This window comes from Sus scrofa, chromosome 2, assembly GCF_054392235.1.
Source record: "Sus scrofa isolate SSC_HxYL_T2T_F1_AM1 chromosome 2, Sscrofa_HxYL_maternal_Yorkshire_Landrace_v2.0, whole genome shotgun sequence".
In the NCBI taxonomy this organism is placed as follows: Eukaryota; Metazoa; Chordata; class Mammalia; order Artiodactyla; family Suidae; genus Sus; species Sus scrofa.
Window position 1 is genome coordinate 44,127,666 of NC_139384.1, and position 16,785 is coordinate 44,144,450.

A 16,785-nucleotide genomic window follows, 5' to 3' on the forward strand; every position below is an offset into this window, starting at 1 on the left:
ATTGACTCATTTCATGGTTGGTGGAGGCAAGTCTTGCTGGTCCTGTGCCCTCATGTGGCTTAGAGAGAAGCCCCAAGAGAGAAGCAAACATCTCCTTGGCTAATCACATTGATCACCTCTTAGAGCATAAGAGCTATGTGTCCTTCAGGGGGAGGGGAAAAGTCCTTTTCCAAACAGGTGAGAATGGAAAGACACAAAGGGGAGAAAGTGGAGAAAGACCCCCCCATCCTCCCACACTCGACTTTGCAGATACAACTCTTCTATGGTGTAGGAAACTACAAAGAGAACAGACATATCAATTAGGAAAAACGGCCAGAACACAAATGCCTTGGGTGACTCACTTGAAAAAAAAAAACAAACTGTTTGAGGATAAGTAAAATACTATCATTCAATATGCTAATTTTTATTTATACAGAGGAATTGAGCAAGAAGGACTTTGCCAATGCACCTTGGATTTAAGACCTCTCTTTCCACTAACACCCAAGTCAGGAGCGATACCAGCAACTGAATTTCAGCTGGAGAAAGGGCCACAGGTAAGAGTCTCTTCTGGGGAGTAATTCTATTGTTTTTCTCTTTTGAGATCCTTTTCTCATGTAATTGGCAAATTCCAGTTGGGGAAAAGTTGTATTTTCTACTCATTATGGGGTCTGCACTGGGCAGAGTAGGACCTTAGGAAATGCTTATTGATTGACTTTAGCCTGCTTTATTGGGTGACAAATCGGCCACAAACTAATAAAACTTTGGAACCCTCTCATAGAGATCTGGACTGAGAATTAAGGGTCATGCTTCTTCCTAAAACCCATTTCAATCTTTCCTACAATAATCATTCTAATAAGAGCAAATGGGAAACAGGAACTGGGCTGTCTTTGAAATTCTAAATTGTGAAACATATGTCTATCCTAATTGTGATTCTCTGACTCTTTTACTTCAGCACAATGAAGCTTTTCATAGGCCTTATTTTCTGTTCCTTGGTGATGGGAGTCAGCAGTGATGGCTGGTTTTCATTCTTCAAGGAGGCTGTGCAAGGTAAGAGTCCTGGAGGGTGGAGGGTGTGCCCACCTGTCCCCAGAATTCACTCAGACCAGAGGGCACACACCCATCAGATGTGGGTGCTCCTGGGAGAAGCCACCAGTGGGTCAGAGCCTTTTGTTTCTCCTTCCAGACTGGTCTGACTCAGCACCCTCCATGGGCATCTCTGGACCACAGGTCTAAGGTGCTTTGGAGCCAGCCTGTCCTTTCTGTTGGTGGGCAGAGGGCTTAGGACTTTCTGGGGGTGAGCGCCTCATGGGGATTCACAAATGGCAAATTTCTCAATCTTGAAGTTAACCTTTGAAATTGGTACATCCCCAGAGTAAGAATGAGCTAAATAAACCTCATGCTCTACTCCAGGGAGAGAGCAGAGGAGCTATGCTTACAAGGAGGATCCCATCCATTATCCAAGCAAATGCCAGTGGTTGCCTCATGGAAATAAAGCCCTCACTCCTATCCGTGTGATGAAAAGAGCAAATTCTCACTGATGAGCCACACTAGGACTGAGATAAAACCACTCCTGGTGGGAAATGAAGCTTATTGGTCACTTATTAATATAGGAAAATTGTGTTGTCAACTTTTGCAATAGTTGAACTTTGCATGTAGTTACTAATTTTATTTTACCTTCATTATTCCTTCTTCAATGTTCTTCCTTTATATAGATCTGTTTCTCTTTCTTTTTTTTTTCTTTTTAATTTTTTTAGGGCTGCACCCAAAGCATATGGAAGTTCCCAGGCTAGGGATCAAATTGGAGCTGTAGCTGCTGTAGCTGCTGTAGCTGCTGGCCTACATCGGGTTCATTTCTGCTTAGCTACAATGGGAATTCTTGTATCTGAGTTTCTGACCTATACTATTTTCGTTCTCTCTCCAAAACTTCTTTCAGCATTTCTTGCAAGGTAGGTCTACTGTAACAAATTCCCTCGATTTTTGTAGGAGAAAGTCTTTCTCTCTCCTTCACTCTCCCCCACCCCTGGCTATGTCCCTGGCTTGCGGGAGTTCTGGGCCAGGAACCAAACCCTCACCACAGCGCTGACAACACTGGATCCTTAACCCACTGAGCCACTAGGGAATTCTTCCTTCACTTTTGAAGGATAATTTCACAGGGTACAGAGTGCTGGGTTGGTAGGTTTTTTTCTCTCAACACTAAATACTTCATTCTCTTTTGTTTGCATGGGCTCTACAGAGAAGTCAGATTTAATTCTTACCTTTGTTCCCCTAGATATAAGGTTTTTTTTTTTTTTCTGGTTTCTTTCAGATTTTTTTTTCTGGTCTTTGATTTTCTGACATGCCTGTGTAGGGTTTTGTTTTTTGTTTTTCTGTTTATCCTGCTTGGCATTCTCTGAGTTTCCCAGGTCTATGGTTCAGTATCTGACATTAACTTGGGGGAATTCTCAGTCATTATTGTTTCAACTATTTCTTCTGTTCCTTTCTCTGTTTCTTCTCCTTCTGGTTATCCCACACACGTATATTGCACCTTTTGTAAGTGTCCCACAGTGTTTGTATATTCTGTTCTGATTTTCTCAGATTTGTTCTCTGCTTTTCAATTTTTGAGGATTCTATTAATATATCTTGATACTGCAGAGCTGCTTTTCTCAGCTGTGTCTATTCTACCAATAGGCCCATTTCTGCTACAGCATTTTTTTATTTCTATAATTTTTTTCTTTCTTAGTATTTTCATCTCTGCTTACATTAGTCATCTCTTCTTTCATGTTGTCTACTCTATCCATTGAGCCCTTAGAATATTAATCATTGTTGTTTTAAGTTCTCAACTTGATAATTCCCTCTATCTCTTTTAATTATATATTTTGCCTTTCGATGTACCTTGTAACTTTTTCTTGATAGCCAGACTTGATGGGCCTGTTAGAAAGAATTGCTCTAAATAGTCCATTAGGAATGCGCTGATAGAATAGGGAAGCATTCTGTAGTCCTATGTCTAGGTCTGTTTTTTGATGAACCCATGGTGCTGGACTGTGAACTTCACAGGTGTTTCTATTTTTTTTTCCCCCTCAACTGGGGCAGGATGGCTAGACTGGGCAGGAGTTGGTTATTTCCCTCCCCCAGATCAGTTATACCTCAATAATACAGAGCTTTCTGAGAGAGGCGTTGTTAAGAAAAACCGAGAACCCTGGCTTGTTTCACAATGTTTCCTTTTCCTCCCTTCTTGCTGGAGGTTCAAGGGGATTTTTATTTTTATTTTTTATGTTTTTTGCTTTTTAGGGTTGCACCATGGCATTATGGAAGTTCCCAGGCTACGGGTTGAATCAGAGCTGTAGTTGCTGGCCTACGCCACAGCCAGAGCAACACGGGATCCGAGCCACGTCTAAGACCTATACCATAGCTCACGGCAACGCCGGATCCCTAAACCACTGAATGAGCCTGGGGATGGAACCCACATCCCCATAGGTACTAGTCAGATTCATTTCTGCTGCACTACAATGGGAACTCCTCAAGGGGATTTTTTTCTTAAATAATATTTTCTGTGAGTACCTGGTTGAGCTCCTGAAGGTAACTCTTACAATATTATGGGGGCCCAGTAATGGCTGGGTCTCCCTGGAATTCTCACTCTCAGAGCTGTCTCCACTGAGCCTCTAGCAGTTTGTCAACTCCAGTTCTGGTCCCCTAGCCCCAGCACTGGTTCCTGCAGCAGTTTCTACTCCTGAGTCTCTGTTCCAGGAGGCCATTTTTTAAAATTTATTTTTTATTGTTATTTCCTCCAACACACCTTTTTCTTCCCCACTCTACAGCATGGGGACCCAGTTACACATACATGTATACATAATTTTTTCTCCCATTGTCGTGCTGCCTTGTAAGTATCTAGATGTAGTTCTCAGTGCTATATAGCAGGATCTCATTGTAAATCCATTCCAAGAGCAATAGTTTGCATCTGTTAACCCCAAGCTCCCAATTCCTTCTACTCCCTCCCCCTCCCCCCAAGCAACCACAAGTCTATTCTTCAAGTCCATGATTTTCTTTTCTGTGGAAAGGTTCATTTGTGCTGTATATTAGGTAACAGATATGAATGATATCATATGGTATTTGTTTTTCTCTTTCTGACTTATTTCACCCTGCATGAGAGTCTCTAGTTCCATCCATGTTGCTGCAAATGGCATTATATCATTCTTTTTTATGGCTGAGTAGTATTCCATTGTTTATATATACATCACATCTTCCTAATCCAGTCATCTGTTAATGGACATTTGGGTTGTTTCCATGTCTTGGCTACTGTGAATAGAGCTGCAATGAACATGCAGGTGCATGTGCATGTGTCTTTTTTAAGGAATGTTTTGTCCAGATATATACCGAAGAGTGGGATTGCTGGGTCGTATGGTAGTTCTATGTATAGATTTCTTTTTTTTTTTGTTGTTTTTTTTGTTTTTTTTTTGTTTTGAAATCTGTGAGTTTATTTCTTTTTTTTTTTTTTTCCCACTGTACAGAAAGGGGGTCAGGTCATCCTTAGATGTATACATTGCAGTTACAGTTTTTTTCCCCCACCCTTTCTTCTGTTGCGACATGAGTATCTAGACATAGTTCTCAATGCTATTCAGCAGGATCTCCTTATAAATCTATTCTAGGTTGTGTCTGATAAGCCCAAGCTCCCGATCCCTCCCACTCCCTCCCCCTCCCATCAGGCAGCCACAAGTCTCTTCTCCAAGTCCATGATTTTCTTTTCTGAGGAGATGTTCATTTGTGCTGGATATTAGATTCCAGTTATAAGTGATATCATATGGTATTTGTCTTTGTCTTTCTGGCTCATTTCACTCAGTATGAGATTCTCTAGTACCATCCATGTTGCTGCAAATGGCATTATGTCATCCTTTTTTATGGCTGAGTAGTATTCCATTGTGTATATATACCAAATCTTCCGAATCCAATCATCTGTTGATGGACATTTGGCTTGTTTCCATGTCCTGGCTATTGTGAATAGGGCTGCAATGAACATGCGGGTGCATGTGTCTCTTTTAAGTAGAGCTTTGTCCGGATAGATGCCCAAGAGTGGGATTGCAGGGTCATATGGAAGTTCTCTGGATAGATTTCTAAGGTATCTCCAAACTGTTCTCCATAGTGGCTGTACCAGTTTACATTCCCACCAGCAGTGCAGGAGGGTTCCCTTTTCTCCACAGCCCCTCCAGCACTTGTTATTTGTGGATTTATTAATGATGGCCATTCTGACTGGTGTGAGGTGGTATCTCATGGTAGTTTTGATTTGCATTTCTCTTATAACCAGCGATGTTGAGCATTTTTTCATGTGTTTGTTGGCCATCTGTATATCTTCTTTGGAGAAATGTCTATTCAGGTCTTTTGCCCATTTTTCCATTGTTTGATTGGTTTTTTTGCTGTTGAGTTGTATAAGTTGCTTGTATATTCTAGAGATTAAGCCCTTGTCAGTTGCATCATTTGAAACTATTTTCTCCCATTCTGTAAGTTGTCTTTTTGTTTTCTTTTTGGTTTCCTTTGCTGTGCAAAAGCTTTTCAGTTTGATGAGGTCCCATGGGTTTATTTTTGCTCTAATTTCTATTGCTTTGGGAGACTGACCTGAGAAAATATTCATGATGTTGATGTCAGAGAGTGTTTTGCCTATGTTTTCTTCTAGGAGTTTGATGGTGTCCTGTCGTATATTTAAGTCTTTCAGCCATTTGGAGTTTATTTTTGTGCATGGTGTGAGGGTGTGTTCTAGTTTCATTGCTTTGCCTGCAGCTGTCCAGGTTTCCCAGCAATGCTTGCTGAATAGACTTTCCTTTTCCCATTTGATGTTCTTGCCTCCCTTGTCAAAGATTAATTGACCATAGGTGTCAGGGTTTATTTCCGGATTCTCTATTCTGTTCCATTGGTCTGTCTGTCTGTTTTGATACCAGTACCACACTGTTTTGATGACTGTGGCTTTGTAGTATTTCTTGAAGTCTGGGAGAGTTATGCCTCCTGCTTGGTTTTTGTTTCTCAGGATTGCTTTGGCGATTCTGGGTCTTTTGTGGTTCCATATAAATGTTTGGATTGTTTGTTCTAGTTCTGTGAACAATGTCATGGGTAATTTGATAGGGATTGCATTGAATCTGTAGATTGCTTTGGGTAGGATGGCCATTTTCACAATATTGATTTTTCCAATCCAGGAACATGGAATATCTTTCCATTTCTTTACGTCTTCTTTGATTTCTTTGATTAAAGTTTTATAGTTCTCGGCATATAGGTCCTTTACCTCTTTGGTCAGGTGTATTCCGAGGTATTTGATTTTGTGAGGTACAATTTTAAAAGGTATAATTTTTTTGTATTCCTTTTCTAATGTTTCATTGCTGGTATACAGAAATGCAACTGACTTCTGAATGTTAATCTTATATCCTGCCACTTTGCTGAATTTATTAATCAGTTCAAGGAGTTTTGGGGTTGAGTCCTTAGGGTTTTCTAGGTATAGTATCATATCATCTGCATACAGTGACAGTTTGATCTCTTCTCTTCCTATATGGATGCCTTTTATTTCTTTTGTTTGTCTAATTGCTGTGGCTAAGACTTCCAAAACTATGTTGAAGAGCAGTGGTGAGAGTGGGCATCCCTGTCTTGTTCCAGATTTGAGTGAGAAGGCTTTCAGTTTTTCCCCATTGAGGATTATATTTGCTGTGGGTTTCTCATAAATGGCTTTGATTATATTCAGGAATGTTCCCTCTATACCCACTTTGGCGAGGGTCTTGATCATGAATGGATGTTGAACTTTGTCAAATGCTTTTTCTGCGTCTATTGAGATGATCATATGATTTTTGACCTTTTTTTTGTTAATGTGGTGTATGATGCTGATTGATTTGCGTATGTTGAACCATCCTTGTGAACCTGGGATGAACCCAACCTGGTCATGGTGTATAATTTTTTTGATATGTTGTTGGATTTGGTTGGCTAAGATTTTGTTGAGAATTTTTGCATCTATATTCATCAATGATATTGGCCGATAGTTTTCTTTTTTGGTGGTATCTCTGTCTGGTTTTGGAATGAAGGTGATGGTGGCCTCATAGAATGTCTTTGGGAGTAATCCTTCTTCTTCAACCTTTTGAAAGAGTTTAAGGAGGATGGGCACCAATTCCTCTTTATATGTTTGGTAAAATTCACCTGTGAAGCCATCTGGTCCTGGACTTTTATTTGTAGGGAGTGATTTTATGACCTCTTCAATTTCATTTCTAGTGATCGGTCTGTTCAGTTGGTCTGTTTCTGCTTGATTCAGTTTTGGCAAGCTGTAAGATTCTAGAAAATTGTCCATTTCTTCCAGATTGTCAAACTTGTTGCCATACAGTTGTTCATAGTATTCTCTTATGGTTTTTTGTATTTCTGCTGTATCCGTTGTGATTTCTCCTTTTTCATTTATAATTTTGGTGATTTGGGTTCTTTCTCTCCTCTTTTTAGTGAGTCTGGCCAGGGGTTTGTCAATTTTGTTCACCTTTTCAAAGAACCAGCTCTTGGTTTTATTAATTTTCTCTATTGTTTTTTGAGTCTCTATTTGATTGATTTCTTCTTTGATCTTTATAATTTCCTTCCTTCTGCTGACTTTAGGACTTTTTTGTTCTTCTTTTTCGAATTCGTTTAGGTGGAGGGTTAAGTTGTCCATTTGGGATCTTTCTTCTTTTTTGAGAAAGGCCTGGATTGCTATAAATTTCCCTCTGAGCACTGCTTTCGCAGCATCCCATAGATTTTGAGAGGTTGTGTCTTCATTATCATTTGTTTCAAGGTAGTTTTTAATTTCCTTCTTGATTTCCTCATTGTCCCATTGGTTTTTTAGTAGCATGTTGTTTAGTCTCCATGGAGTAGGTTTTTTCTCTTTGCTTTTCCCATGGTTGATTTCTAATTTCATGGCATTGTGGTCAGAGAAGATACTTGAGATAATTTCTACGCTCCTAAATTTATTGAGATTAGCTTTGTGTCCCAATATGGGGTCGATTCTTGAGAATGTTCCATGAGCATTTGAGAAGAATGTGTATTCTGCTTTTTTTGGATGTAGTGTCCTGAAGATATCAATTAAGTCTAACTTTTCTATTGTTTCCTTTAGGATCTCTGTTGCTTTATTGGTTTTCTGTCTAGAGGATCTGTCCATTGATGTGAGGGGGGTATTTAGGTCTCCTACTATGATTGTATTCTCATCAATATCTCCCTTTATGTCTGTTAATATTTGTTGTATGTATCTGGGTGCTCCTGTATTTGGGGCATATATGTTGACAATAGTAACATCCTCTCCTTGGATGGATCCCTTAATCATTAAATAGTGTCCTTCTTTGTCTTTCTTTATGTCTTTTGTTTTAAAGTCTATTTTGTCTGATATGAGCGTTGCGACTCCTGCTTTTCTGTCATGTCTATTGGCGTGAAATATTTTTCCCCACCCTTTCACTTTCAATCTATATGTATCTTTTGTCCTAAGGTGAGTTTCTTGTAGGCAGCATATTGAAGGTTTTTGCCTTTTTATCCACTCAGCCACTCTGTGTCTTTTGATTGGGGCATTCAGTCCATTGACATTTAAGGTGATAATTGATAGATGATTATTTATTGCCATTTGAATCTCGTGTTCCAGTTGATTCTATGGTTCTCCATTTTTTTTTTTTTTTTTTTTGGTTGGATGGTCTCCTGTTATTATCTGCTTGAGTGGTTTTTTTTTTTTTTCATTTTTTGCAAATGCAGTATTTGGTTTTGGCTTGTGGTTGCCCTGTTTTTTAAGTATGCTAACCCCTTCCCATAATTGTGTGTTTTAGCCTGATGGTCCTGTAAGTTCAAACACTTCATTACTATATTAAAATTAAGAAGAGAGACATACATATAAACAAAAAGGGTTATTTACCTCCTGACATCCCTTGCCCACATTTTATGGTTTTGATGACTCTTTTTTATTTTTTTCTTTTTAATTTTATTTTGTTTGAAGCATGTTCATGATTAAATCTGTATGCTGGCTTATTTGAGTGACTGCTCTCTGATTGCAGTTTCCTCAGTCCTAGTTCTTCCTCTTCTTCTTCTTTTTTTTTTTTTCTTTTCTTTTTTCTTCCCTTTCCTTCCTTTCTTTTTGGTTTAGAGAAGCCCTTTCAATATTTCCTTTAACCTGGGTTTTGTGTTGCTGTATTCTTTAAGTTTTTGTTTGTTGGGAAAAATTTTTATTTCCCCTTCTATTTTAAATGATATTCTTGCTGGATAGAGTATTCTAGGTTGCATATTTTTTCCTTTGAGCACTTTAAATATCTCTTGCCATTCCCTCCTGGCCTGTAGTGTTTCTGTAGAGAAATCAGCTTATATTCTTATGGGGGTTCCCTTGTAGGTAACATTCTGTTTTTCTCTTGCTGCCTTTAGGATCCTCTCTTTATCACTAACTTTTGCCATTTTTATTATGATGTGTCTTGGTGTGGGTCTGTTTGGGTTCAGTTTGTTTGGGGCCCTCTGTGCTTCTTGTATCTTGAATCCAGTATCCTTTAGATTTGGGAAGTTTCCAGCAATAATTTCTTCAAATATATTTTCCATTCCCTTATCTTTTTCTACTCCTTCTGGAATTCCTATTATGCGTAGATTGGCCCGCTTTATATTATCCCATAGGTCTCTTATATTGCTTTCCATTTTTTTGATTCGGTTTTCTGTCTGTTGACCAGATTGAGTGATTTCCATTATTCTATCTTCCATATCACTGATTCGTTCTTCTGCATTATTCATTCTGGTTTTTACTGCCCCTAGTTCAGTTTGCATCTCTGCAAATGAATGTTCTAGTTTTTCTTGGCTCCTCCTTATATTTTCTAGTTCCTTTCTGAGGGTATCTGCATTACTGTTCATATCTTCTCTTAATTCCTTCAGTATTTTCACTATTTCTCTTTTGAACTCCAGGTCTGTCAGACTGCCGAGATCTGTTTCATTGTTGACTGTTTTAGGTGAGTTCTCCTGTTGGTTTGACTGGGGGTGGTTTCTCAGCTTCTTCATCTTGCTTGTTGTTTTCTTTCTCCTGAGGGAGTTGTACTCTCCGTGATCGGGCAGTGTTTGCCTTGTCACTGCTGTGGAATATTTCCTGAGGGCTGGTGTTGTTGGTCAATCTTTTTTGAGGCAGTGTGGCTTTTCTGGAGTGTTGATGGGGCTAACAGTGTTTCTTTGAAGCAAAGGAGGACTTCCTGAGGGCAGACAGGACTGAGAGGTCCACACCGCGATGGTAGCAGATTTCACTTGGTCATGCAGAGCTTGCTCTGGTGTTTTTAGGCTGTGGGGTTCTTGCAGGGGGTTGGCGGTGTTGGGCAGCTGCTCTTCAGGGGTGCATCACCCCCTGGGGGCTGAAGCAGCTATCTGGGTCACTGAGAACCTAAGAGGCTCTTCCCTAGGGCAGCCCAACTCAGAAGGACAGCCTGAGAATGTAGGTGGATCTTTTCACAGTCTGGCTGAGCTTGTTGCAGCTTTTCTGGGCTGCAGGGGGTCCTGCCTGGAGCTGGCAGTCCTATGCAGCTGGTCCACTAGAGCATCCCCTGGGGGCTTGGGTGGGTAGCAGGGCCGTTGGAAACCGAAGAGGCTCCTCCCCGGGGCAACCCGACTCAGAAAAACCGTCTGAGAATTAGGCCGATCTATTCACAGCCTGGCTAAGCTTGTTCTAGCTTTTCTAGGCTGCAGGCCTTTTCTCGGGGGCTGGTGCTGTTTGGTGCTGCTCTGCGGAAGTGTAGCCCCTCCAAAGGGCAAGCAGGCCTGTGCAGGGACAGCCCCTGCGGTGGTAGGCTTCAGGCAATTGTTGAGGCCAGCCCTCCCGGATGGCAGGCAGCCCCAGGTCCGTGAGAGCTAGCTAGCGGGCCTGTAAGCTTGCTGTGGCGTGGGGGGTATTCTATAGGGACCCACCCCTTCTTCTCTCCCCTCCCCAGCACGGGCGCAGACCAGGCTCTTCTCCCAGGTTCCCTCTGATGTGGCTTTCCCCTTCCCCACCCCTGGAGTATTGCTCCCTTCCTCTGCGACAGCTTTGTTTTCTAGTCTCCCAGGCAGTCTCTGTCCCGTCAACTGGTTTCTAGACCTCCCAAGCAGTTTCCGCTCTGCCCCGCCCCCCTAGCCCGGGGACTAACCTTCTGCAGCGAGGTCTCGGTGCCCAGCCCCCACCCGGCGTCCCCCAGCCCCCTCTCGGGGACTAACCTTCGGCGGCGAGGTCTCGGTGCCCAGCCCCCCCCAGGCGTCCCCCGGCCCTTTCTCAGGGATTAACCTTCTGAGGCGAGGTCTCAGTGTTCAGCCCCCACCCCGGCGTCCCCCGGCCCTTTCCCGGGGACTAACCTTCGGAGGCGAGGACTCGTGCCCAGCCCCCACCCAGGCGTCTCAATTTTTGGTGACTGTGCCCGTAGTTCAGATGGTCCGTTGGGTTCTTGATCGGCTTTTCCGTACTCCAACTTACTGCTACACTCTTCTCTGCATCTGGAGATTCCTCCGGTTCGTTTGATCTTTTGCCCGGTAGGTGACTTTCCAGGGTGCGGGATCCCTTTCTCCTCCGCAGTTCCCTTTCGGGAGCCCCCGTCCCGCTCGGATTCACCTTCTCTCACTCTCCTCTTTTCTCCTGTTCTGCCCAATAATGTCACGAATTTCTTGCCGTTATTGGAGTTTAGGTTCCTCTGCCAGCAATTGGTTGCTGTTATGTGCGAGTCATTTATTCTGTAGATGTGCTTTTTTTGTTGTGTTTGTGGGAGAGGGCGAGCGTGTCTTCCTACTCCTCCGCCATCTTGTCCTCTCTCTCTCTGTAGATTTCTAAGACACCTCCATACTGTTTTCTTTTTTTTCTTTTCTTTTTTTTTTTTTTTTGTCTTTTGTCTTTTTTTTGTTGTTGTTGTTGTTGTTGCTATTTCTTGGGCCGCTCCCGCGGCATATGGAGGTTCCCAGGCCAGGGGTTGAATTGGAGCTGTAGCCACCGGCCTACGCCAGAGCCACAGCAACGCGGGATCCGAGCCACGTCTGCAACCTACACCACAGCTCACGGCAACGCCGGATCCTTAACCCACTGAGCAAGAGCAGGGACCGAACCCACAACCTCATGGTTCCTAGTCGGATTCGTTAACCACTGTGCCACGACGGGAACTCCCATACTGTTTTCCATAGTGGCTGTACCAGCTTACATTCCCAGCAAAAGTGCAGGAGGGTTCCCTTTTCTCCACAACCCCTCCAGCACTTGTTATTTGTGGATTTATTAATGATGGCCATTCTTACTGGTGTGAGGTGGTATCTCATGGTAGTTTTGATTTGCATTTCTCTAATAATTAGGGATGTTAAGCATTTTTTCATGTGCTTGTTGGCCATCTGTATATCTTCCTTGGAAAATTGTTTATTCAGGTCTTTTGCCCATTTTTCCACTGGGTTGTTGGCTTTTTTGCTGTTGAGTTGTATAAGTTGCTTGTATATTCTAGAGATTAAGCCCTTGTCAGTTGCATCATTTGAAACTATTTTCTCCCATTTTGTAAGTTGTCTCTTTGTTTTCTTTTTGGTTTCTTTTGCTGTGCAAAAGCTTGTCAGTTTGATTAGGTCCCATTGGTTTATTTTTGCTTTTATTTCTGTGGCTTTGGGAGACTGACCTGAGGAAATATTCATAAGGTCGATGTCAGAGGATGTTTTGCCTCTTTCTTTTCCAGGAGTTTGATGGTGTCTTGTTTTATATTAAAGTCTTTAAGCCATTTTGAGTTTATTTTCATGCATGGCGTGAGGGTATGTTCTAGTTTCATTGATTTGCATGCAGCTGTCCAGGTTTCCCAGCAATTCTTGCTGAATAAACCTTCTTTTTCCCTTTTTATGTTCTTGCATCCTTTGTCAAAGATTAATTGGCCATAGGTGTCAGGGTTTATTTCAGGGTTCTCTATTCTGTTCCATTGGTCTGTATGTCTGTTTTGGTACCAGTATCACACTGTCTTGATGACTGTGGCTTTGTAATATTGCTTGAAGTCTGGAAGAGTTATGCCTCAGGAGGCCATTTGTCTGTCTCCCCAGTCTTGGGGGCAGTGGTGTGCCCCACGTCCTTCCCGCTCTTATGGATCCAAGAAGAGTTGTTTATTTTTCAATCTGTTTAGCTTCTTAATTGTTAGGATGGAGTGGTGATGTTTAAACTCCTTCCATGAGGAACTGAAGCTGATGTTATTAATTTTGCAATTTGTTGTAGTTTTTGTGCTGAAATTTGACAAATTCATTTTTTCTGATTTTGAACCTCATGTTCTATTCTCTTTTTTATTGTATCCTCCGATTATCAGGGTTTGTGAAGATTTCAATTTTTAAAATATTTAGTTATATGGAAGCATAGTTGATTTAGTGGTTGTACAGCAAAGTGATTCAGTTATATATAATATATAATTTTCAGATTATTTTCCATTACAGTTTATTACAAGTTATTGAATGTAATTTCCTGTGCTATGCTATACAGTGCATCCTTATTGTTTATTTTAGCTGAATATCAGTTTTTGTTTTTACTAAAAATTTTACTTTATTGAAGCATAGTTGATTTACAATGTTCTGTTAGTTTCAGGTGTATAGCACAGTAATCCAGTTATACATTCTTTTCCCTTAAAAGTTATTATAAAATGTTGAGTATAGTTCCCAGTGCTCTATAGTAGGTCCTTGAATATCAATTTTTAAAAAGAATTTTGGAGGCCATTGCTAAGTTTTTCTGCTCATAGTAAAGAATATTTCCTCCCATAAGTCAGTTTATTTCAGAATTTGTCATGTGACCCACCCCCATTTAAAGCCAGGAGTGCTTGTAGGAAAAGTACATTTCTGAGCCTCTTTTTATAGCTTGCTGAGTCAGGAATCTTGGAGATGGGGCGAGGGTAGGAATCAGTTTTTGGAACCAACACATTGGGTTATTTTAAGTACAATCCCAATGAGAACAGCTGTCTCAGATTCTACTACCACCGAGTGATAGAATGTGTCAGGTGCTTGGAGAACTCTTACTAATCAACCTAGAAAACGTGAAGTGAATATCAAGCAGGCATCAGAGAAAGAACAGTCATGGTGCCCTGCCAGAGGTAAACTGTTTGATAGAATCACAGACACAAAATAATAGATACATAAAATTGGTGATAAATATCCCACCGAGCAAAACACATAGAAAATAATTAAGGAGTTCTTGTTGTGGCTTGGTGGGTTAAGGACCTGATGTTGTCTCTGTGAGGATGCATGCGGGTTTGATCCCTGGTTTCTCTCAGTGGGTTAAGGATCCAGTGTTTGCCTCAAGCTGCAGTGTAGATTGCAGATGCAGCTTGGATCTGATGTTGCTGTGGTTGTGGCATAGGCTGGCAGCTGCAACTCCGATTTGACCCCTGGTCTGGGAACTTCCATATACTGCAAGTGTGGCCATAAAAACAAAAACAATAACAATGCAATGAGTTCTAGTTACACCACAGTCTCACCACAATTGATATCATTAGTTTTTAAAATGTTTGTCATTTTGGTGGGGATATGGTGGGGATATCTCATTTTTACCGCTACCTTCAGGAAGAGAAAAAGGAAACCAACTTGCATCAAGTATGCGAGTATGCTACTACCTCCTTTTACCTTCTCATTTATCTACCATGGATGTATGCATGATTCTCCCAACTGAAAGGTGAGCAAGCCAAAGCTCAGTTGGCAAGGCAGAAAGTTAAACCCTCATGTTTCTGCCTTACAGGTAAGTCTGATTAGGCAGGTCCTAGGAGCTCGCTTAGGCAATTCCACGTCATCACTACTGCCTGTTTCAACATTTTTTTCTGTGTCATTTATGCCTGGAACCATCAGATTTATTCAAGCCAGAGCTGCCTTATGGACCATGGCAGCTATAAAAAAGGTAGAACCCCCTTCTCTCACTGTCTGCCTCACATAGTCCCTGGGTCATACATCTGAAGCATCATTCTCCATTGTCACATCCCTTACATGACTGTCACCTCCCTTACATGACTGTCACCTCTTCTTTGCACACAGCACACAGCACACACAGCCCCATATCAAACACAGCCCAGAGCATTATAGCCCAATCCAATCCAATCCAATCCAACTCACTGAAAATTACCCTCCTTAGAATCATATGGGGATCCCATCCACAGTAAGGAATATTTATCTCATTCTATGATTTCAAAGGACCACTTTCTCAAGAGTCAAAATCTGAAAAGTAGGGGAAATTTTTCATTCCCCCATTTCTCCAGTATGTCACTGTGTTCATTTTTGTTATTGGGTCTCTTTACCAGGGGCTTCGGACTTGTGGAGAGCCTACTGGGACATGAAAGAAGCCAATTACCAAAATTCAGGCAGATACTTTCGTGCTCGAGGGAACTACGAGGCTGCCCAAAGGGGCCCCGGGGGCATCTGGGCAGCAAAAATCATCAGGTAACAGAGGCTCCTGGGGAGGCCAATGAGGCTGAGCAGCACTTGTCTGTTTCCAGAGGGTCAGGAGGCCCTGCGGCTGTTGTCCTCCTGCCCCTAACCCCTGTGTCATGTGGCTAGAAGAGCCAGAGCAGAACTGGTGTGGCACTGTCTCCCCTCACAGCCAAGGAGAAAGTGAGGGATCTCTAAAGAAGTCTTTTTCGGGGCCCTTGAAGAACCAACTGTGGGGGAGTCCCCTTGTGGCTCAGCGGGTTAAGAATCCATCTAGTATCCATGAGAAGGAGGGTTCAATCCCTGGCCCTGCTCAGAGGGTTAAGGATCCTACGTTGCCGTGAGCTGTGGTGTAGGTCACAGACGCAGCTCAGATTTGGTATTGCTGTGGCTGTGGTGTAGGCCAGTAGCTGCAGCTCTGATTCGACCACTAGCCCGGGAACTTCCATGGGCCACGGGTCTGGCCCTAAAAAGACAAAAAAAGAACCAACTGACTAGGGCTTTGCCCAAGAGGGTGCATATTTTAGCCCCTCCTTCCTTCCTGAGAATGGACTCTTCCAGCCTCCTCTCCATGGTATTCCTTGTCTGGAAGAGGAGAAAACCATTGGGCAATTGGGTGGATGAAACTGTCTTAAGTGACCCAGCTAAAACTCTCCTGTCTCCCTTCCTTCCAGCAATGTCGGGGAATACTTTCAAGGACTCTTACAGTACCTTGGAAGCAGCTCTGAGAGGGAGGAGGACCAGGTGTCCAACCGGAGAGCGGAGGAATGGGGCCGGAGTGGACAAGACCCAGATCACTTCAGACCTGCTGGCCTGCCTAAGAAATACTGAGCCCCCGGCTCCCTCTGCTCCATGGGACTAGGCTATGAGCCACACATCACTCCCCTCACCGCCCCCAACAGGACACAGTGCACTGAGCTTTGTCTCCCCAAGATTTGAGACAGGGCATCCTAAGGTCACCAATAAATGTTGGTCACACTGAGTTTGTTGATGGAATCTGGAATCTTTGAGATGGACTCTCTGGGAAGAATGGCCACCTGGTGTCACATGGAGGAGAAAGGCACTGTGGCTGATGAGGCTTGCAGGAGCTCCCAGGTGACCTGTACTCATGTCCTGTCTTCACATGACCCCACTGAGCCTCTCTTGTTGTAGGGGCCCCAGTTTCTCCTCCTGAGTAATCCCGAGCTGGCAAAGCATTGGCCATCATGCTGGGCTCTCCTATCGCTGGAGGCTTGGCTCTGGCACAAGCCCTGGACAACCCTGCCCCCACTTCTTCCTCTGGTCATGTTGACACCTCCTCAGTTATTTGGCTGCTGTTTCAGGCCTCTCTGTGTCCAGACTGTCCACTGCCCAGTCTGTTGCATCCTGAATCCATCTGGCTCCAGGCCTTGTTCAGGGGGACCTTGAGAAGATACATTGCTTTAGGAATCTTAATCCCTGGATACTTGTTCTGGAAACTGGCAAAATGGACAGAATAGGCAGTGAAACAAC

General features: G+C 42.6%; 1 protein-coding gene across 2 annotated transcripts; it reads left to right on the top strand.

Annotated features, from left to right (window-relative positions):
* Positions 1 to 471: 471 nt before the first annotated feature.
* SAA4 (serum amyloid A-4 protein) lies at positions 472 to 16,276 on the top strand. Of its 2 annotated transcripts, XM_085011817.1 has the most exons (5): positions 472 to 533; positions 932 to 1,026; positions 9,850 to 9,893; positions 15,168 to 15,306; positions 15,969 to 16,276. In XM_085011817.1, exons 2-5 carry the CDS (start codon positions 991 to 993, stop codon positions 16,020 to 16,022), a joined length of 273 nt encoding a protein of 90 aa, XP_084867943.1. In that variant the 5' UTR covers positions 472 to 533; positions 932 to 990; the 3' UTR covers positions 16,023 to 16,276. The 2 variants fall into 2 exon arrangements, with proteins under 2 accessions (XP_084867943.1, XP_020938924.2); XM_021083265.2 differs by lacking the exon at positions 9,850 to 9,893.
* The last annotated feature ends 509 nt before the right edge of the window (positions 16,277 to 16,785 follow it).

Excerpts from the sequence above, each read along its gene's own strand:
- SAA4 (XM_021083265.2), top strand. The coding sequence starts at position 936 with ATGAAGCTTTTCATAGGCCTTATTTTCTGTTCCTTGGTGATGGGAGTC. Across the intron at positions 1,027-15,167 it reads CTTCAAGGAGGCTGTGCAAG|GGGCTTCGGACTTGTGGAGA; the intron begins GTAAGAGTCCTG and ends TCTCTTTACCAG. Across the intron at positions 15,307-15,968 it reads TGGGCAGCAAAAATCATCAG|CAATGTCGGGGAATACTTTC; the intron begins GTAACAGAGGCT and ends CCTTCCTTCCAG.